The 22,854-nt window shown below is 35.8% G+C and overlaps 1 protein-coding gene across 1 annotated transcript in view; it reads left to right on the top strand.

Moving 5' to 3' along the window:
- tmem198a (transmembrane protein 198a) overlaps positions 1-22,854 on the top strand; it is a 31,960-nt gene that overhangs the window by 2,480 nt on the left and 6,626 nt on the right. The window contains exons 2-5 of the mRNA XM_044131566.1: positions 15,975-16,268; positions 20,814-21,052; positions 21,453-21,665; positions 22,335-22,458. Of these exons, the coding sequence (XP_043987501.1) occupies positions 16,130-16,268; positions 20,814-21,052; positions 21,453-21,665; positions 22,335-22,458 (715 nt within the window). The 5' untranslated portion in view covers positions 15,975-16,129. The remainder of the gene's footprint in view (positions 1-15,974; positions 16,269-20,813; positions 21,053-21,452; positions 21,666-22,334; positions 22,459-22,854) is intronic.

The following is a 22,854-nucleotide window of genomic DNA, read 5'->3' as shown; positions in this document are numbered from 1 at the left end:
AAGCAAGATGTTGAGTAGTCAGCCATTTATTGTAGGTTTCGCCTTCCTTTATAGTTGAATACTTCAGTATGTACATATTAGTTTGTATACCATAGATGCACTGGATTTTGTCTTGTCTCTTGAGAACCTAAACTGCTGTGCATTGCTTTCTGACATAACGTTGAAGCTTTTGATTGTAATGCGGTAAATGTCAAAATTTTTAATTGGTGTGAACATATTTTCATAGCACTGTGAAAGTTAGGTGCAGAAAGTTCTTGTATTGATTTAAAAAGAGATACAGAAAGAACATAGAGCACAGTAATCAATAAAGCTAAATATGAAAAGGAATAAAGGGACTCTTAAGTTTTTATTGAATGGCATTCTGTCAACTTCATACTTTTGTTTTGGTCTGAAGAAGCCTCGGAAAGCGTCCCGATGCCTGCCTACAGGCATCCTTGACTTGAAAGTTGTTTTCCCTTAAGAAAATTCTCCTCCAGTTTATGATTCATTTTCTGAGCTGATATTTCTGTTCAAACAGATAACCTTGAGGGGAATAAATAGATTAAGAAATCAATTCTTGCAACACACAATTGACTTCATGTCTCTGTTTTTTACCGTCACATTATTTTTTTGGTTTTCAACACAAAAAAAACAGCAATCAAGAATCATTGCTGTTTCACCAGAGCTCAGCTTCTGATCTACAATAATAGATTTAAAGGTAGGAAATTCATTAACATTAACTGTAATTCATGACGATTCGTAAAAAGATCCTCTGTGATATTTTGTTATTATGTCATAGTACAGACATTAATTTTGCTTGACTAATGACTCATTTGCATCCTAGTGACTTTTATATTCTAATACTGCATTGTTCAGCAAAAACAAATAATAAGGCAGAGATACTGGGGAGCACCAAGTCACTATAGAGATGTGTGACATGTATTGAAATTTAAACCTACATATTCATCCCCCAGTGAGTTTCCCATATGGCACTTCCCTGACACTTATGTAACCATTACTGTGAGCCAACCAGTCCTCAGACTTGGGACTTTAGCCAAAGCGACAGGCTCAGTTGATGAGGAGTCTGGCCAGATCTGAAAAACTCCTTGTCCTTATGGTATCTCTCTTTTATCAAAAGTGTTAAATTATACCCTCTCCAAAAAACAGTCTAATGCCTGAAGACAGAAAAGAAGAAATTTTTAACATCATAAATATACAGAAGAAATATTTCCATTTCAACACTTTAATGATAAAGGACAGATCTCACTGCCAAAATAATTAAAAGTTAGAATCGAAACCAAATCTGAAAATCAATACAAGGCATCTTATCACTTATGTGGAGGACATCACTGAGATACTGTCCACTCTGACAAAAAGTTATATTAGTGTGGCAAACACAAGCTAAGAAAACTGATCAGAACTTGCAGAGACTTGTGTCTAGTGTGGAGAAAACAACCTTAGTGTTTTGCTGTATTTTGCTTTAGGGAGGAGCTTAAATAAGGTGCATGGAGAGCTTTGAATTGTGTGTGTATGTTTGGAGTTTTAGGATCGTAAGCAACTGATATATGAAGTTTAGAGGAAATAAGTAAAAAAAATTGAGTGTTTCTGGTAAGTGTTTGTAGAAAGGATGTGAGCTCAAAGTCAGGGAAGCAAATTTAACAGAGAAAGGAAATTAAAGTATGACTGATAAAAGCACAGAAAGCGTAAAAAGTCAATTCTAATATCATTAACACACACTTGAGCTCATTTTATAAACGACATTCAAACTGGAAAAAAGGTGTTTTTGTGTTAGTTTTCAGCTCACAAGTGTGCTCCTTCACATTATAAGAGCACCTCGGGCAATATTTTCCATGCAGATCTGTGCACCATCAGCATGATGCAGATAGTGTCATGTTGGGAGCCTCTGGTTTCAAACAGCTCATTGAAATCCCAGCGTGGAGCAACCCTCTGGCAATGCAACGCACCATGTTGCATGTTTGTGTTTGGCTGTTATATTGTTGCTGGAAGGGTCTTTGCATACCATCACAACAGACACATTAGTGCCCTTACCTCCTGCCACATAGCAGGTTCCAGTAGTTTCAAATATGGTGCCTTATAAAAGTATTCAGACTGCTTGTGCTTTTTCAGATCATTTTTATGAAACAAGAAGAAAAAGTAATGTATACTCTTAAAGAAGAGTATCATGTAATATCAACAATTCTTTTAGCTTTATAACATGTTATAATGGTATTCCCTCATACAAAACATACCTTGATTCTGTCATGCATGTTTGAAAAATCCTTGGATTTCCCATGACAACCATTCAGGGCAGTCTAATCGTTTGCTCCTGCAAAATGCTGCCTATTTCCACAAAGCCTCTCCATGAAGCTAGGGTCTCTGGCTGAGCTGCAGCCTCACAGAGCACTCCTCCCACACAGCACCTTCAGACTAGTGGCAGCAGCAATTTGCACACACCTAGTCGGATTGCGCACCTGCCGTGCTTATCATAGAAACTACTTTTCAGTCCAAAGCTCCAAAGAATGCAAACAGCATAGTGAAAAGACAATGTTGTGATGACATGGTGAAGGTGGAGTGTCAGAAAGAGCAGGGGCTTCTTCAAGAGACAGAGTCTAAACTCATGTCAAATTATGAAATCAAATTTCTTTTAAGTCATGTTTGATATATAGTACAGACCAAAGGTTTGGACACACCTTCTCATTGAATTCAATGAGAAGGTGTGTCCAAACCTTTGGTCTGTACTGTATATACAATGTTTTAACAGCTGAAGGTAACATAGTTGTCATTTTATAGCTTGTGCTATAAAATGACACTATGTGCTTGGAAAACACATAATACTGTCCCTGTAAAATGTTATCAGGCACCAACACAAACAAAGATAGAACAAAGATACACAGCATGAAACATTTCATTTTTTCCAAATAAAAATTTTTAAAAGTGTACTGTGTTTCTGTATTTAGTGTCATTTACACTACCTATAAATAATACTCATAGATACAGTCTAGTGGTGACATTAGTCTTCAAAAGTCACCTAATTAGTTGACTGTGTATGTTAATCTTCTGAAAATGGAATATGGCAAAACAGCAAATATATTAGGGCATCAACAGCCCTGGCAAAGAGAGCATTAAAACAGCTTCATTGTAACTCTGGAGGAGCTGCAGAGATCTACAGCTCAGGTGGGAGAATCAGCTAACAGAAATGCATTAAAGCTGGTATTGTATTTTACAAGATGTAGATACATCCAAGGGATATGATCATTTTGCATGGTATTCTTTTTGTGCTTTTTGTAGCAGATTTGTTCACCTTTTCAATTTAAATCTAACTGTGACTGGATATTTTTGTTGAGTGATGTGTATGTGTGTGTTGGTGTGATCACAGTGAAACTGGCTAACAAATTAAAGTGGTTGAAGCAGAGTTTGCATTGAAATTCAGTTATTCAGGACAGGCCTACAGAAGGACAGGCATGTGAGAGGCACGGTTAATAGAAACAGCAGGTGATGTGAGTGTGTTCCTTCTTGTTGCTCGCCCCTACGTAGCTAAAACCAACAGCTTGTGTTTTGCTCGCGGAAGTAAATTGAATTCATTCACTCCAGGTCTCAGCTCGTGTGAGGCAGCCATTAATAGAACAGAATAGTTTATTCACCCCTTTGACAGTTTATATTCTAATTTTATACCCACACAAAGCAATTTCATTCCAACTTACTTTTATTTCATGTGCACAAAGAAACCTATCCATCTAAGCTATGCAAATAAACAATCCTAGAATTATTCAAAGCAAACATGTAGCTGTAGGAAGTTAATTGTATCTTTTAAGACTTTTTTTTATTACAGAGATTTTCCATTAATTGTAATTTTGATCACCATTTGAACAGTTCGGTCTTTTACATGAAAAATTGAGGTTCTAGCTTACACAATTAAATTCAAACTCTTTTACTAATAGTTTGCACTTCTTATTTAGAAGTGTATTTCCTTCCACTAGTATGCAAATGTTGAAGTAACAATTTTCAAACTTGTATATTTGTATATTTAACTTTATACATGTAACAAAAACTAGCTGGTAACTATTACAAAGAAAAGTATTTAATTACAGTTAAAGACTATACTCAGAAGGAAAGATTGCTTAAGTTTTATTAGTAACTCTATTAATGAAAGCTTTTACCATCATATCCTCATTTGGTCATGATTTAGATTAGTTGTCTCTATTTAAACAATAAGGCCTTTGTTGTAATCTCCACTGTACAGGGTTCACATAATGACATTGATGCGGTCAGCGGCAGGATGCTCAACTTTCACTGTTTTGAAGTAGCAACAAATCAGTTTGTGATACAGCTGCAGGGCAAAGGATGTGGGCCAATACTGGTGTGGTGTTCTCAAAGCTGTGGTAGATTAGACAAGACTTATGTGAAACAATTTGCTTCACCGGAGCTAATCATATTAAAACATCTCCCTCTACTCCACTCTAGCCCAGGCCAGAAGCCACACAATATTGGCCAGTGGCCAAACATCCATATCACTTGATATTTTGCATCCCTGCTGTTTTATCAGCCCCAATACTGGAGGAATTACTGGTAAAAACAAAAGCGTTTTTGCAACTAAAACAAAAACCTCTGATCTCAAATATCTGAATATGATAAAAACAAAACCTCTTTAAAAATACAATGTACTTCAAATTATCACAGTCCTGCTCTTTCAGGTTGGAAAAGGCAATGAATCCTTGTGGGAATGACAACGAATTTAATGCGGTCGCTTAAAGGAGGTCCAGTTTTCAGCAAAGCAATGAAAAGAGGAGGGATGGAGCCAAGTGACTGAAAGCAGCTGAGAGATACTCAGTGCTGAAAAGAGGGACAACGAAAGACGGAGAATGAGCTGTAATCTGATGAAAGCCTCTTTACTCCCCTGTCACCTCTCCTTCAGGCCATGAGCAATGGCCAAGGCTTACATATGGATCAATGCTGAGGCCACCAACTTTAACACACACACACAGTTACATACACGTTACTTCAGAGGACATAATTGCTTCTCGTATTAAAGTTTCTGTAACAGAACCTTTGCTTAGTTAGTCACCATAATAGTTTGTTCTACTTTGTACATTTGAACAATTTTTAAAGCATCCTCTTTCAGCTAAGGTAAGTTTACTTACCTTAGCTGAAAGGTAAGTTAGGTAAGTTTACTTACCTTAGCTGAAAGAAGAGAATTATTTATCACAAAGCTAAGGCAAAGTAAGGGTTATTCAGAAGATTATTGGTGACTCTGGACCGGATTTTATTAATCTAATTCAAATTTCAAAGAACATAAACTGAACAAACTTGAATTAGATGATTACTTTGAACAGAGCTTCTATGAAGCTATGTTTACACTGGAATCATTTACTCAGTCTTTCATCATGAAAGAATTTTAAGAAAATTTCCATCGGTATGCTAAAATTGATGGTGTGGAGTTGTTCAGTGTGACAGAAAAACCAACTGCCAGATTTAGCTCTCACCCAACAGCAAATGAGCGGTGACAAATGTCGATCAGTGTCACAAATTTTTGGGGGAAATCAGTGCTGTGTGACAGCAGCTGCAACCATCTTCTGACTGCTGTTCAGTTTACTCCAACCATGAGAGCTTCCACTGCTTTTTCCTTATAACCACTTACTGTTTTCAGCATCTGACTTTAGTAATAGGTGCTTCAAGACTCAATCTTGTTCATTTATTGTTCCTCTGATATCTGTCAGAGCAGTTTGATGGGCCTCTGTTGCAGCTTGAAGATATTTTTTTATCCTCAACTAAGTTTATATTTTTTTGTAGACAGTGCAAATCAGATGCAAAGAGAAGACAAGAGCTTTTTTATGGGTTGTTATAAAAATTCAGGATGACATGTAAACATTTTCAATACCTTTTTGGCATTCATGGCAAGCTCCAAATACTGGAAGCTTAAATGTGAATCGGTCAAACACTGACTGGGACATTTTGCTTTGACTATTGGTTCTTTAAAAGACATGATGATTTGTGAAATATTACTTTGTTTTGTTAAATCAGAAATTTTGTGTTCTTCACAATAATTTAGTATTACCAAATTATTGTGTCTCTTATGAACCAAATAATGTTTCTCTTCAAGCTGGGGTTAACATTCCAGTCGTTGTTTTAGCAGGAAAACAGTCTCTGGAGTCGCTTGTGAGATTATCTTGAATGTGTCACAAAACCTATTTTGTCAATATCTCTTTTCCATTTAAAAATATATATTTTGTTAGGGTGTAGTGCATGTGTTTACTCCTTTATTTTATTTGTGAGGGAGTTCTTAAATTTGTAGTAAATGTGAAACAGAGCTCACATTTGTTCAAAAAGGAACCTCAAAGCCATTTTCCTGAGCAACAGATACAAAATTACAGAATCCTACATGAGCGATATTAGATTTTCTACGAAGTGTCAAGGTATAATTCATCTAACCTGTTCAGTTATATTGCTTAGCTGCAGGACTTGGATATCCAATATATGCAGAATCTGTACAGAGGGTAAAATTTCCATCTTGGCAAGCCAGTCAATCAAGGATGCAACAGTGAAGTTATTTTCAATGAAGCAAGGCTGTCTGCTCCTTTCTGGTTACTATGCCAACTGTGATGATGGGAGGTGTAGTTGACTATTACTGTACAATCTACTTTGTTACGATTCCTACATCATTTTCATCTGGAGTGAATTTGTTGACAAATTAATGGAATATTCTGTCTGTAAGATACATTAGATAGCAGACAAATCCCCAAAGCCCACTCATTGCACTTAAGGCAAAACATCCAAACATCCAAACATCCAAAATGCATAACTAAGAGAAATATGCTTAATACTGCAGGAATATAGTGAATGTTTGGACTTCTACTATTGATAGTAGAAGTAGCGTGTTTTATTTTTTAATGAGTCATTTTTAGAGTTTTCTAAACTGTAACTATGTAAGAAAACATGCTGCAAGTCACTGTAGTAAATATCTGTAAAGGGCACATCACTGTCAAATCCATTATCTCTCAAGAGGACGCTATTTTGGATTACAGAGGTCACTAGTTACATGTACAGATTTTAGCAAGCTGCTCTCATCATCATTAAAATAAAACTAACATCTTCAAAATGATGTCTGACCAGAAACAGTGTAACCATTCAGTAAGTGAATGCAATACCTATACACATACGGTACATATTTCTTAGTCAACATTGAGCAGGATTGGGATGACAGTTTCATCTGTGATTTGTATTGAGTCCCAAGCAGACTATTTTTCTGCTCATCCCCCCCCCAGCTGCCAACGCAGACAAGCACACAGTAGTAGTCTTCCCTGTGGCAGATGGCCTGGATTGAAGCTCAGTCACACTGTTAGTAATCATTAGATCAGCACTCATATGCTCATGCATGCTCTCACTTTCTCTTTTCCTTCAATGCCCCATATAAATGACAACACTTTTAAATATATTGTTTTCACTATGCTAGTCGATGAGGAGTTAGACATGGTAAGCAGCTGTATGGATAGGAAGCAAACCTGTGAAGCAAACCAGTGGAAATATTTCGAACCTGATAAATACGAGCATCAGATATTCTGAACACAAATTGTTGATGTTGGAGTTGATGTTTTTTTTGCTGCCTAATTCATGAACAATGTCTAATTTTACTCCTTCAGTGAATTTATTTTATTTTGTTATGTACATCTAGACATTGCACTTTTGAATGGGGTTATAAGACTTGGAGTAAATTAAAATAATGCCCGTTACATTTTTACTGCAGCAATTTTTGGCTTATCCAGATGCTGCAAATTAATTTTGTAAAGTAAGCTGCTAAGTCGATCATGTTTTTTATTTTTTCGTTTCTTGTCCTTGTCGTATCTATAATACTCATTAGCCTCATTAAGCAAACAAGCTTGACATGTGGGTATTAGCTTCAGTGGTATTAACAAGGTTTAACTCAGTAACATTTCACTTAAGAATGATCGGACTTAAGCTGCTGCCACACTGTTTCTTGTTTTGCCAAGTGTACTGATACCTTCGGTATTCGATTGGGTTAGTGACCAAAGCTGCCCTTATATGGCTAAAATCTGTGAATATTTGAGGCTTTTTGTTATAACTCCCTATTTCAGTAGTTCACACACAAATATAAAGTAATAAATTAGTATGCATTAATATCCACAGTGGAAACCGTCTTAGCACCACAGCAGAGGTTAATATCTACTTGTTTCTTTATCCACTACTGGGAGGGCAACCAATCCAGGAGCACCTAGAAAAAAAAAAAAATTGCTTTTGGAAGCGCCAATAAAATGATGAAGAAAATTGTTTGAGTGCACCTCATTAACATCAAAAACAGAAAGAAGGTCTAGCTAATCTGCCATCTCACAAATCTAATCAATCCAAGCTTTCAGCATGCCATGGTGACTCAGTTTGTACTGTACAGACAGAGTGTGCATAGTGAGGTAGGGTACAAAGTAAACAGAAATATTTCAATAGCTTTTTGTTACATTTCTTGCAGTGTCAGAATATTTCTGTATGCAGGGCATTTTTGAGTTGTGATGGTTATGCCCTAGAAATTTGTTGCAGTATGGCTCCACTTGAGATAAAATTACTGCACAATGCTTTGAAAATGTATTTACTAACTATCTTCAAACAAGATCTTAATAAGCACCAAAAACACTCAACTGCTGATTTTTTATTAAGGTAGTGAAAGCTGTCCACATCAACTCAAAACAGGTATTTTCACCAGCAATAGTCAGGCATGATTACTCTCACACCTGGACAAAGTCAAAAGGTAGTTAGAGCCAATATTCACAAATGATGAAAATACCGAATATAGTGGACTTTGGCAAGTCATATGCTCCATTTGCATTGTCCTGCTGTTCAGCATAACTGAACTTTAACTACAAAATCACTGTGAGAAAAAAAGTGGCTGATTCACAAAACTGATTACCCAGAAGTAAATGACCTTGTTTAGCAGTTCCATGGAAAATACAGTGAAGTAATGCATAACAAAAACTAGTAGAGAATAGAGAGAAAAATGAACAGACTGAAAAATATGACCCAAAATGAATATAAAGATATCCATGCTGCCTTGGGAGAGAGTACATAAAAATTTTATACACACAACATAGGTATTTGAGGGCTAAAAAAGTGGATTTTACATTTTATATCCACTTTAATGCATACACAATCACCTCTGAGAAACAGAGCCTGGTAACTATCACCCTCTCCAGAAAATATATTGTCAAAATATTTTTTGGACTTCTCTGCACAGTACACCGGAAATTGATATTCACAGTACGTACTGCTTTCTCATCCAAATAAATGACAGCCATGTGTTTTGAAGCAGTGATCTAACAGACAAAAATCTTCTACAAATTTACTCAGAATCAACCACACTCCTGGATAGCAGAGTAAGTTTTGATTTGTTTTGTTTTTCTTTGTACCAGTAAGTTGAATTTTTAACTCTTATAAAAGAAGACTGACGAAAGCTTGTTTTTTTTGTCTGTTAGTTTTGTAAAATTGTAAGTTTAAGTGATATTCGCAATTCACATTTCTGACTGAACTTTTCTACAGCTAAAAATTGTGGCTGCTGTTCGTCTCTCATATGACCAACTCCACCGACCTCCAATAGTAAGAGCAGTGTGTCCCCATTCTGGTGACGCTCTGTCGCCACCACTCAGTGTGCGGCCTTTGAAATATTCATCTTGACACACATACACAACGCATAGAAACTCACACTGGCCTGACACTTTCAAACGCTTCATGTTTTTCTTCCTGACAGTTTGCTCTGTATCAGCAGAAGATTAGAAAATATAATTCATCTCACAGTGGGGTCTGTGGAGTAAAAAAATAATAAAAAACTTGCAAATACATATTCATTTCACACTGCATATTTATGAGAAGATTTGATCTTGTTTTAGAAGATTCTGTCAAAATTTCATATACCCGGTTCTTGGGTTTTGTTAATGCCATAAAAATACAAAATCAAACAGTTGCTCTGCCAGTAATAATGGCAAGATGCATGCATGACGTGATCTTTTTTTTTCTCTAGTTAAAGAATAGGAAGGTCAGCACAATGGCAGAAGCAAAGTCATGCTTCACAGTGAATGATAAATGCAATTTTTGCTCGAAGTAAAAGCTGTTATATAGCAGAAGAAATCTCAAGAACCTTTTTGCAGTGCCAGCAATGTTCGTATGTGATCTGTACCCTTGCAGTATCAAGTTATTTTTTTTCTTTTAGAAGAGTGGATGAAGAAGCAGCATACTGAATAGAAAGTGCATCAACACACAAAAAAGTTATTACATCGCCAGTGGTTTTGTTAAGTGACCTTAAATTATTGCCCATGTTGTTACAGATGATGGAAGTAAGGACTGTGTGCTGTGATTTGTGTCAGGGGTGCTTAGGTCTGATTCGGGGCTGTTTGTCAGTGGGAGGCAGAGGAAGCCTGCAAGGCATCATTTAGATGTTGGTTTTAGTGCAGCATTCACACACTACAGCTCATGAGGGAGCAGATGAAACAAATCATTTTTTTTCTGTATTCTGAAAACAATGTTTTGAGTCATGCACCAGAATGCTGCATTTTATTGCTTTTACCCATCATTTTGTCTCCTATAAGTATTTATTAAGAACTTAAACTCATGTGTAATCAGTTAAGGATTATAGATTTACTAGCAATACATAACATCAGTATGTGTATACAAATGCAGTTGCCATAATCTATCAAAATTTATGGATGCACAACAAAAAAGTGACCCATTTTCTGTGGGAACAAAGTGTTTAGTATAATATTTCTATTGTTATATAAATAGCTTTGCACTGCAAAGACCAATCACAATTAATACTTCATGTGACGTCTTTTCTTAACTGGTTTATCAAATTCAAGTATGCTTGTAAGTCCCCATGACCTTACAAAATAACTTAAGCTCAGACAGACTGCATAGGAGGGATCTGTGAACATCAATTTCTAAGCCTTGCCACAATTTAATTTAGTTCTGGACTTTGACAGGGCCATACTGACACAAATAAATATGGTTGATCAAAATATTCCATTGTGTTTCTGGCTCTGTGGGTCATTGTTCTGTTATAAGGTGAAGCTCTTCATAACATAACGCTGCCTCCACAACGTTCTGCAGATGTTTTCAGAGTGATGTGCAGTGTTTTCTGCAGCAGGTTTCCATTTCACATGTTAGTTTGGTCCAGTCCATCATCTTCACCGTTTTGCTGTCTGTTATGTGATTGATGACAAACTACAAAAGAAAATTCTTACAGCTTTTAAAATAACTTTCATCTTGCTCTCTTTAGCTCCTCCTTCTAAGTAGATAATGGCGGAAGGCGATCGGCTAAACTGGATTTTATTTACTTAAATCTTAGGTGGGTGATTAAAATGAATGCATGTCACACTTCTCACATTTCAAGTGTAAAACCACTTATCATTTTCAATAGCCTCAGTGTATGTAATTTAGACCAGCCTTATTGTTAATTTGGCCATTAGAAGCAAATAGATGAAAAAAACCAGACTGCAGATTTCAGATTGCTGTGTAATGACGCTGCTGATATGCTAATTTACACATGATGTTATCTGTTAATTTTTGGTCTAGTCTTTGTTTCAGCAGGAATTACAGCGGAATTACATTTTGAACCTAGTGAGGACAGTGAACTTAGCTTAGAATTTGTAAATGGCAAATTATTAAAATAAATGTATTTGATTTAGTCTATGTGAGCTGAGCATATATTTTGTGGTTGGTTACTTCAGCAAGAAAGAATAGTCTTAGGCTATACTACTCATGAGTAGTAAATCAAGCGCTTTCAGTGGAGAAATTCTAACATGTGAGTGAATTCTAAAAAGGCAGTAGCTGAATAGGGTCAGAGGTCAGGCCTATCTACAGCTAGGAGTCTCAAAGGAGGCCATCATGAATTGGCTCTGTACATTCCCATGGAGACGAGTCCTATGACCCATTTGCAAGGTCTTACTCTTTCTGCTAGTTGTTATAGCAACAGTCACTACGTGACGTTGTTGCATAATATGCTATTCCTTGTTCTTCTATAACCTGACTGGTTGGCTTTTATCTAACTGTACCACAACTATGTGGCTGTAGCTTGGGGTGCTGCTGGGCTCACTGCAAAATGTGACACAACATTCAGCTTGATAGGTCAAATGTAGACTCTGGAAGTTTACTCTTGAATTTATGACAGTTTTCCATATGGACAAAGGATTTTGTGGAAATTAATATTAACAAAATGTATTAGTTTAAACAAAGTGACAATTACATTATTCATCTGCCCCATCAAACATGTCTTGTGTTTTTTAATTAAAGATTTAGTTAAATTTTAACTTCCAGTCATTAAAGTTACAAGTATGTTTATAAGATGATAACTCTTTACATTTCTCTTTGACTGAGAGTGTGAACAGTTCTAACGTTAGCAAGCTTCTTAGCAACGGCATGGTATCCAAGCAACAGCACACATTTTCCAAGAATTTATCACTTTACACTGGGAAGAACTTTAGGTCTGCTACCAAATTTGAATGCAACAAACGTACATCAAGAAACAACAAAAAGAAAGAAATATGCAAGTCTAGCATAATGTAAACTCTAGTTCAATACTGCAAACTTTAAGAGGTCAATACAAGGACTGACCTAAAATGGTACAAATATTCCGCTATTTTGGCAGCTGTACTCCGATCTACAAACATCTAACTTTAAGATAAATATCCTTTTTCGTCTTCTAGTTTGTAAAAGAACAATCTCAGGTGCTTAACAATTTTTATGTATGTAAATTGTTTCGCTCATAAATTGCAATAGGGAGTCTTTAATCTGCTGTGCTGATTAAATTAAATCTGTACTGCAAAATGAAATGCCAGAGATCTTGGAAACAGTTTCATCTTAGATTGAGCCTTTTTGATAAACAAAAACAAAAGTTTATGATCACATTTAAAACACATTGACCCCCAAGCTAAAAGTTGCTGTGAATATATATATATATATATATATATATATATATATATATATATATATATAGATAGATAGATAGATAGATAGATATATATATATATATATATATATATATATATATATATATATATATATGCGGATTGTGCTTCTAATTGCAGGAAACCTCTTGACCTAGGTGTAGATATGTTTATTATTAAAAAGACAGCAATATGAACTGATGAAAGCTTTACAATTACATCTATTCATCATTCATTTGTAAGAGTACAATCTCTTCTACCTCTGGTGTGGAGGTAATAAGCATTCCCCATCCTTGTGGTGCACATTTTTATTTGGATATAGCCTGTTTAAAATTCAGACTAAAAAGATTTTCTTTCAATTATGAACTGCAAATCTTGGTTCTGAAAAACATCCAAGTTTCCCCTGGTGTGGCTTGTGTTAACAAGCAGCTGAATTAAAGCTTTGGTAGAGATTTTTAATTTTTAGCTGTTTAGTTTTGCAGCCTCACCAGAAGCTCTGTTTGTTTTTAATGTGTTAAGCTTTCTACTTTTTTGCTCTAAAAATGTTTTGGCTTCATAAGCTGACCATTTTTTAAAGTATTTTCTTACTACAATTTATTTTTTGAGGTTTTTGCTATTTTCCTTTGTCCTAAATGCAGGATTCATTGAAACCCCTTTTCCAAAGTAGGTGGAATAATACATCTTTCACTTTGCACACATCCTTTTTACAATCATTAATTATAAATTATTTTTGCTCTTTTCCAGACTTGAATAAAATGGCCAAATTCCCTTAGCATGTCATTTAGCTCTGTAGAGGCCCGGTAATTAGCCATTCATTGGATCCAAGTGTGGTAGCAGAGAAATTCACCCAAAGTTTTCAGGGTGGTATTTCTTGGCAAGTATTCACATGTTAAAATGACCCTGTTGGAGTCCAGACCAAAATCCAAATAACTGCTGTTAAAATTTAAACATTGGAGTTCACAGTCGACCTTCATCCAATCTGAATAAGCTTGAACTGTTTTGTTTAGAAGGATGGGCAAATGTTTAATTTCATCGTTATAAAAAGTTTGCAAGGACATACCTCAAAAAACTTGTTCTAAATGGAGCAAAAATTATATACAAAAAGGTTTTATAAATACATATGCATGCCACATGTCCTTCAGATATGACAAAAACGTGAAAGAGTTGTAGGTGTACACATTTTTTTGAAAGCACAGTCAAAGTGTGTGTTCACCATGTGCATTTTCTATTTTTGAATGATCCAGACAGGTGTGAAATAGGAGGAATAAAATATGTGGGTCTGTTCTCTGTTGTCAGACATGAAGAGTTCACTGACCTGAATAAGACAACCTTTTGAAGATAATGGATACAGAGAAACAACTCTTGACATTTAACTCACAAGCCTCTAAACCCAACGTGCTTCAAAATACCAGTGTTTTCTGTCTGAACTTCTTAACCTCTACCAAGATCTAACTGTTATGTAATTATACATCTAAATAAGCCAGATTATCGTCATTCAATATGCAGTTTTTTTAAGCGGTCATAAAATGAACATAACTACTAAGAGCAGTGGAAGGATATGTTTTGATATAAACAATAGCTCAGGAAAGGGCTTATAAAGCCTGACAAGCTTGTTTGTCAATGAAAGTACATCTCTAAACCAGGTAGGCTACAGGTAAAATATGGCAGGAGGTATTACCTCCTAAATGAGTATGTGTATACAATACAACACTGGTGCTTTTATTCACATGTATCCACCGCTGAGTGAACCTATTGACTAAGAAGATCTTAATTTGTGTCTCAGCTAGAAATTTAACCACTGGGATTTGGTACATGAATGACTGCGGAGCTGTGTGTGGGTGTTTGGCTGGCAGCAACAGTCTGTGGTACATGAATCACACACTGCACTGCATCTCCATTAAAAATGTGTTTTAAGATGTTTTTAAAGCTTTTTCCTGTTGAGCATGTGGGGCATTTCTAAATCTTTAAAACATTTAGCAAACATATTTTTAAAGTCTATTCAGAGTCCAACACATTTATCAATGTACAATTGCAAAAGAATAATGTTTTAAATTATTTTTTTTTTTTACATTTTTATTCTACGTGAACGACTGAAATGCATTTGTTCTGTTTGTGCAGGATTTATGTTTTTTTTATGCTGATGATTAGCTGTTGTGAATTTTTAATGACCACCATCAGAGCAGAGATATGTCAATTAGACTTTTTATTATAGATACCCAGATAAGAGAAAGAAAGATACTGGATCTATTGAACAAAACAACATGTGTTTCTTGATCTCAGGAAGTCAGAAATGTGCAAATATTTGGCTGAAAGACATAACAAGACAGAACAGGGATTCCCATCTGAGATTATTGATCTGAATAAAATTACAATTACATCAAACAGTGCTTGTACTTGCAGAACTATTGTCAGCAAGCTAGGAAGTGAAAGTATTTAAAAAAATACTTTTTTAAGAATTAATATTAATGTTAGTGTATGGAAGCATATTGTTATGAAAGTGTATTGCTGTCATGAAGAAAAATACATTTTCCAACATAATTATGCTGAACCACAGAAAAGTTAAAGCCTCACACAGTTATAACGATGCCTTGAACATTTAAACAAAGCAGCTCTGATCAACTCCTATAAATGCATCTTATTTGTTTTCTACTGAGTTGTTTCAAGTGAGTTGTCAGAGTAAATGACGTCTTTTAAGTCTTTGAGAACAATTGCTTTATTAGACATATGTAAAACCCACGAGGTATTTTGTACTTGTGCCACAATTTCCAACGAAATGCTAATTTATGCAAATGCATTCGGTTAAGCTTTCTATAGCAACTATTATTTGTGCTGCACCATCCTCCCTGACTATTTGTTACAGCATGTTTATGTACATACTGGTGAGCAATGGTGGCTGCGTTGCGTTTCATCTTAAGTGGTACTTATGCAAGCTTCTCTACTCAGATGTTTCGTTTTTCAAAATTATGGCACATCATTACTGCAATGTTAGCCCTCACAGCTGAGTACTTAGAAGAGCAATCAATAATGCTCCTCCTCTCTTTCTTTCATGCCCTCATTCATTTCCAGTGCCCCTCTCCATCACCCCTTTCTACACGCCTCCTGTTTGTAGGCAAACACGTCTCCATGGGTGAGGTCCACTGAGCCAGGAATCCCTGTGTCTCTTACCCCTCCCGGCCTTCCTTGCTACCCTTAAACCCTTCCCCCCCTCAAGAGGAGCCACAATGACTTCCACCAGCCAGCTTCTGGGTTTAGCCGAGATGGGCCTAAAGTGTGACCAGGAGATTGAGAGGAGGTATGAGATTGTGCCCTCAGTGGTCTGCTCCATGTGCTGCCTCTTTGGAATCATCTACTGCTTCTTTGGTGAGTGAAGCCTTGAAAACAGAATGCCAGCATTAACTTAATGTGAAATTCAAAATGAAATTTAGCACTACTGTGTGTTAAATTGATATCAATAACCTGGAACCAATTAGTTTGTATTAAAAAATGCTATAAATGTAGATACATTTGTTGTATAAGATTGGTTTACTTCGGGCACTAAGACGCAAAGCTTTTTCTTGAGGGTTAGTTTGTGATCAGGCTGAAAATAGAATTTATTAGATCCTCAGTAGGAAATTTTGGGGTCAACACACAATGGAGTAATGAATAAACAATTACAGAAAATATTTCCTAAGGAACAATAATATCATGCAGTGCCTTACAAATGCACTGCATAATTCTGAACTTTTCAATTTTTGTCATGTTACACCCACCAGTGTGAATGTATGTATGTGGTAGACAAAGACAACATTATTTTAAAGAGGTGGGAAAAGACACATTTTTCAAAAGGTGTTCATTAATCGTAATCTAACAAGTGAGGTATTGATTTATTTTCTCATTCCCATTTACTCAACTACCCTTAAAAATATATTTTATGTTTAACAAATTTGAAAATGATTCATGCTTTCAAGTTTGTGGTTCTGACTTAACAAAATGTGTAAAAGTTCAGAAGGCGTGAATACTTTTATAAGTCACTGTTTATCTTTGCTTTCTGTCTTTCAAGGGATTGATGCTTCTTTATCAGTGGTTATAGTTAGACACAAAGTGTGACCACACACCATCTGAACCACACATTTAATATGCTTGACCTGAGCCACCACCCTGCAGTTTCCACTGTCAAGCAAGAGCAGTTCATGAACAACCCATAATATTCCCAATTATAATACACAAGAGCAGATGTGCTGCTTATTTTGTCTCCCAAGCCATCAGCTCCTATATTTTGTTTGAAATAGCTTCACTCATGTGAGACAGAGTCTGCTGTGATTGGTCAATTGATAAATTAGAATTTGTGAGAGGTGTCAAAATAATCACAGGTCAGGAAAATAGAGTAGGAATCATTCATTATTATTATTATTATTATTATTATTATTATTATTATTATTATTATTATTATTATTATTATTATTATTATTATTATTATTATTATTATTATTATTATTATTATTATTATTATTATTATTATTCTGTTAATCTTATCATAGTTAGAGTCAGTTAATTAGGTTTGAGCTGACAATCATCCTGATCATTTTTTGGCAATACATCTGGTATTGCCAAAATGGTGGTAATAAGTATTTCTCTAAAAGCATATAAAGCATCTCAAAGCACAGCTTTCAGTTTTGAATAAGGGCTAATAGGGCTTTTCAGGAGGTTGTTGCATTCAAATAGAGATGCACTGAAGCATGTAGACAGCACGAAGATTCAATAAAACCCAGGTGAAACCTATTGTCAGATGTTACATTATAGGTAGGCTGCTCAAATACTTAGCAAACATTTTAAGCAGCACTGCATAGATATACATTTCTAGAAACAATGAAACAGAAAATGTCTTATTGAGTTTTAGCCCAAGGATTATTACCTGAAGATAATAATCCTCAGGTCTATCATAAAAAGCAAGGGAATTGTATTTATGTAGCACAATCTATACAAGTTAATTCAAAGTGCTTGAGAGAAAAATAAAGGAGCAAAGGTAAAGAAAAATGCATCAGAAACAACAAGGAAGATGAGTTGGTTCCAGAACAGAAAATTATATAAACTTAATATCACCCTTCCTTGATTTGTTTTGGTCCTAGGACAACAGAGTAAACATCTCTGATGACAAAAGGTTCTTAAGCTCATACATGAAAAGCACCTCAGAAATATATTAGGTCCCCACACCATTTGGTGCCTCACAGAACAACAAGAAACTCTTTATTCTAGGGAATAATTTCAAAAATAGTAATAAACTCAATGTTAGAATTATTGTCTGAGTGGTAACATCTGGGATTTTTCCACGGTCTATGGTTTTAGTCTCTTTTAGGGATGGGGTAGGGTGAGTGCGGCTCTGAGACCAAAAATTAGTTTTTTTAGGATTAAATTGGAAAAAAGTATAACCAATCTACACAGCTATTGAATTTGATCAAGTGATGAAACAGAAATATTAGAGTATAAAATTGTATTATAAGGATCAAATAAGAGATGTTGAAGTACTTCATAATCTGAGGCAGAGGATACGGTTACATCCGAATAAATTAGAATATTATTTAAAAGTTTATTTATTTGAGTAAATTATTCCCCGTAAGTGAATTATAGACGATAGATTCTTTATTCCAGATCAGATAAATTGATTTTGTACTAAATCAATTAGTACAATCCAGTTTTATCAAGGCAGACGTTTTAGATCCTTTAATGTTGAGATGGACTGTATCTATACAAAGAATAACTTTAAATAAAGTATTTTACATTAGCTCAAAGAGTGTCTTTATTTAAAACAACAGCACTTTAACTGGGCAAGGTATGGTATTGTAAATAGTAGCAGGATAAAATGAAAAGATAATTCACACATTCAACTTCAATAACCTGTTTTCAAGTTTCTTTATGCCTTAGCTGTACACAATATTAAATAAAAAAGAAGCTGCGGTTTAGACTTAGAAGACAGCAAATTGTTTACGCCTCAGAAGTTCCCCAGTTAGGGTTGAACAACGGCACATTAGTAAGGGTGATCAGTCAGAGGAGGGATTATTTCAGATTGCTTGTGTCTCTGACAAAGTAGGTGCTGATCTTAGACTGGAGGGAAGATAACAATGTTTGCATTTATTTAGTTCATCCAGACACAGTTGCAGTATAAATCAGGAGTGGTTTTGCTGAAACAGGACTGATAAAGCAAAGCCAACGGGAGATAATGTGAGGAAGGACATGAGCTGATTAAGCTGGGATGAACAGATGGGATTGGCTGATGGCTGGAGGAAGAGAAAGGAAAGAAGCAAGGAACAAAGATAGAGAGAGAGGGATGAGCAGAGGAGAAGAGCAGTGGAACAGTTGGAGGGATAAACGGCTGTGAAAGGGAGAGGAAAGGATGAGTCACTGAAATCATTAGCAGGAAATTGGAAGTGACACTAAAATTCATTTGTTGATTAATAGAAATCATGGCATGTTGGGAATTCGTTAGCAGCTAGTGATCAAACAAATGCTTAAAATGGCAGTAGATGCTTCAGTTATAATTTGCATATCTTCAGGCACAATGTAGCGCATGTGCAAACAGCTGTAAAAAGCTACAGTGGCTTCAACAAACATCCCAGATAAAAGATATCTAAAATCCCTCAGAGAACTGTATACAAAGGAGAAAAAAGCTACAAGAAGCATGTCAATTAAATGAGCTATGGTCACAGGGGAGACGCTTGGACATTGGCTTAGATAAGAAAGAGTATTGTGCTGCTCAGCAGTGCAATGCCTGATTAAACAAAGATAATAATCTGAGGTTGGGTACCCTCGAGACCAAGGCCGGTCAGAAAAAGAAAATGATTCAGAAAAAAATAACAAAAAGGCAAATATTAATAAACACAAAAGCAAAGGCAAAGCAGATTTGAATGGTCGATAAGCTCAGCTTTTAATGCTTTGGAGAATTTTGTAAGCTTTCATTTGAATAAAATACATGAAAAACAGATAGAAAAGGCATAAGCAAATGATGGTAAACAGAAAATTAGGATAGCAGCTGTTGTTTTCAGCAAACGTTTTAATGGATGAAGGTAGATGACCTTTCGAAATAAAAAGGTTATCATGCTTTAACCTCTAGAACCCGACGGACCCACCGGTGGGTCCAGCTGCTATGTGACCTCGGCTCGCTTTAGACTTTTTTTTTTGCTTCAGTACTCCAGTAAGGATAGCACACTTGTCTTTAAGGAAAAAAAAGCATTTTTGGATATATTTTTTGCTACTGCTCATTGTGCAGCCTCCACATTATGTTTGATCTTTTCTGGTAAAATCTCATAACTTGCTCTTTATTTTCAGAAATGCTTGCATCTATGCAGTTTTCTGCAGAAAATCAACATATCGAATGGAGGAAAATGTGCAGTCAGATAATGAGAATAAATTGGCAAATCAGAGAAACCCTCCATGTGTGTCTTATTAATGAGGTTCTTATATGAAGAACTCTTTGAAATAAATAGTCCTTGTCTTTCTGGGTGGATACAGTCATGCATCCTCCGTCTTGCTTGCCTCTGTTATGGTTATTATCATCATCAGGTTTTTTTTATGAGTAAATGTACTTTTTCCAGATGTTCTGATGATAAATGCTGTGACCTTCAAAAAATATATTTTATCTCAAACAAAGAAAACGAAAGTGAAAATCACAGTTTCTCACCTACATGTTTTTGAAGAAAGATGCATTGCTTGGAAGATATTAATAGTGAGACCATTACTTTTCTTATTGCATATTAGTCTTAACGCTGTGCGAGTATTATCAAACATAATGGTTTTGATGAATTAAGCATTACTTATTTTAAACAATAAATCACTGACCACTATTAAACAATATTAATTAGTGTTTGCGCCGATCCAGCTGCCAAATGTCTAATGCATGTGTCTGCCTCACTGTGCTCTGTTTTCCCCCTTCAGGCTATCGATGCTTCAAGGCAGTGTTGTTTCTGACAGGCCTGATGTTTGGCTCTGTGGTCATCTTCATGCTGTGCTACAAGGAGAGGGTGATGGACACTCAGCTGAGCGTAGAGGCGTCCGTCGGTATTGGCCTGGGCATTGGGACACTCTGCGGCTTGGTGACCATGTTGGTCCGCAGTGTGGGCCTATTTATGGTAGGCCTGCTGCTGGGCCTGCTGGTTGGAGTTGCATCACTTGTGGTAAATCCCTTCCTTTTGTTCATTGTTTTTATTTTTTGTGGATATATAAAATACAATGAAAAAATTTCATAGTTATTATTAGAGATACACCAAATAGACATGTACAACCAGATTTAAAATCCCAAGTAACATTTGTCAAGCTTCCAGGAAGTATCAACTTTAACCATAAAGAAAACTATAGTGAACAGATCTGGAAATGTTTCTTTATCCTTTATGATAATTGTCTATATTAGCAACCCTTCCACCTGCTCAAAGCTGCCTCTAGGCTCTTGTTTGAATCTTAGACAAAGAAAAACTTTTTTATGTTTTATTAGTGCTGATTTTCTTTGGATACGGTTTAACATGCTTCTACAAGTTAACGTAGAAAAGAGCAACTACTAAACAACATTTTCTTTTCCAGGTTATGGAGGAATTCTATCACCCTAAAACAGTATGGGTTCCTCTGGGAATCCTTCTGGGCTCTGGGACATTGTTTGCCGTCCTCACTCTTCAGTGGCAACGGTGCTTCGTCACCTTCTCCACGGCAACATTTGGCTCTGCCATCATCACTGTCACAGTGGATTACTTTATAGAGCTGTTTGCCTTGGTGCACTACATCTATGAGAGACTCAAGGTTAGAACAGCTGCATGCAGGCGTGTGTTTGTGAGTGCGAGAGTTGAATTCACCTTGAGGCAGAGTTTCTGATGAAAATTCATGACATGTTAATGTTTGAGTGAAAGTCAAATTGACAGGTTTGCAAATTTACAGATAAAATCTGCCATATTTACATCTTTGCCAATACCATTTGATTTCTAAGTCAAACTTTTCTGAATTTATCAAGAGTTATTTTCGCTCAAAAATAACCTTTGATCAATGTGGTCTTTTATGGTCTTCTATGGTCTTCATTATATAACAGTTAAGGGTGTCAAGCTAGGTCTGAGATTTGTTTCTACCTAATTCAAGGCAGAGATTTGGATTTATAGACCTCTCAATCTGCCAAAGTAATTTGTTAAGTGCCTTGAGATTACCTTAATTATGTAAAGGCACTATATAAATTAGCTGAGTTCAATTGGTTATAAATGCACTGAAATAAAGGTGTCTACATCAGTGGACCAACAATTTGTGCTTTACTACAGTGAAATGGTGACAAACAGCTAAAACACAACTTTTAGTTATTATTTCCCAACAGAAAGCTGCTAATATCATAGAAAGTTAAGCTCTGGAAATTCACTGCATCTAATAAAGCAAATGGTTTTTTTTTTTTTTTGTTTTGTTTTTTTTTAACTGTACTGATAATTACAGGTGGCACCAAAGAAGCCTGTCTGCTGGTTCACCTGGGTCATCTTAGGGGTGTGGCCTGTCCTGACCCTCCTTGGAGTTCTGATCCAATGGAAAGTTACTGCAGAGGGATTTTCTCACACAGAGGGTAAGCATCTAAACCTGAATGAGCTAGGAATTAATTTGGCACTGCCTTAGATAGGAATGCACACCAAAATAGTTTAGAAGAAATTTCCCATTGTAAACTACAATAGGTTTGCTTCAGAGAACAATTCTGTTGACCCGTCTTGGAAAGCTTTTGTTCTCTTAAAGAATCAAAGCAATATTTCACAATTTTTATCTTATTATTGTTTCTCTTGTAACCTACAATAATTGATGCACTCAGCGATAGACTAAATTATTCAAGTATTAACATGCCAATCAGTGTGTTGCACAAAATCAAATTATGCTTCATCTCTTTTTTAATCAAATCCCCATGAAGCAGAGAAATACCAATCAGAGTTTTACATATCTAACCATATCCTTCTGAATTACAACACAGAAT

Source organism: Gambusia affinis, linkage group LG11 (genome assembly GCF_019740435.1).
Source record: "Gambusia affinis linkage group LG11, SWU_Gaff_1.0, whole genome shotgun sequence".
Lineage (NCBI taxonomy): Eukaryota > Metazoa > Chordata > Actinopteri > Cyprinodontiformes > Poeciliidae > Gambusia > Gambusia affinis.
Note: the sequence above shows the minus strand (reverse complement) of the source record. Positions and strands in the feature narration are given on the sequence as shown.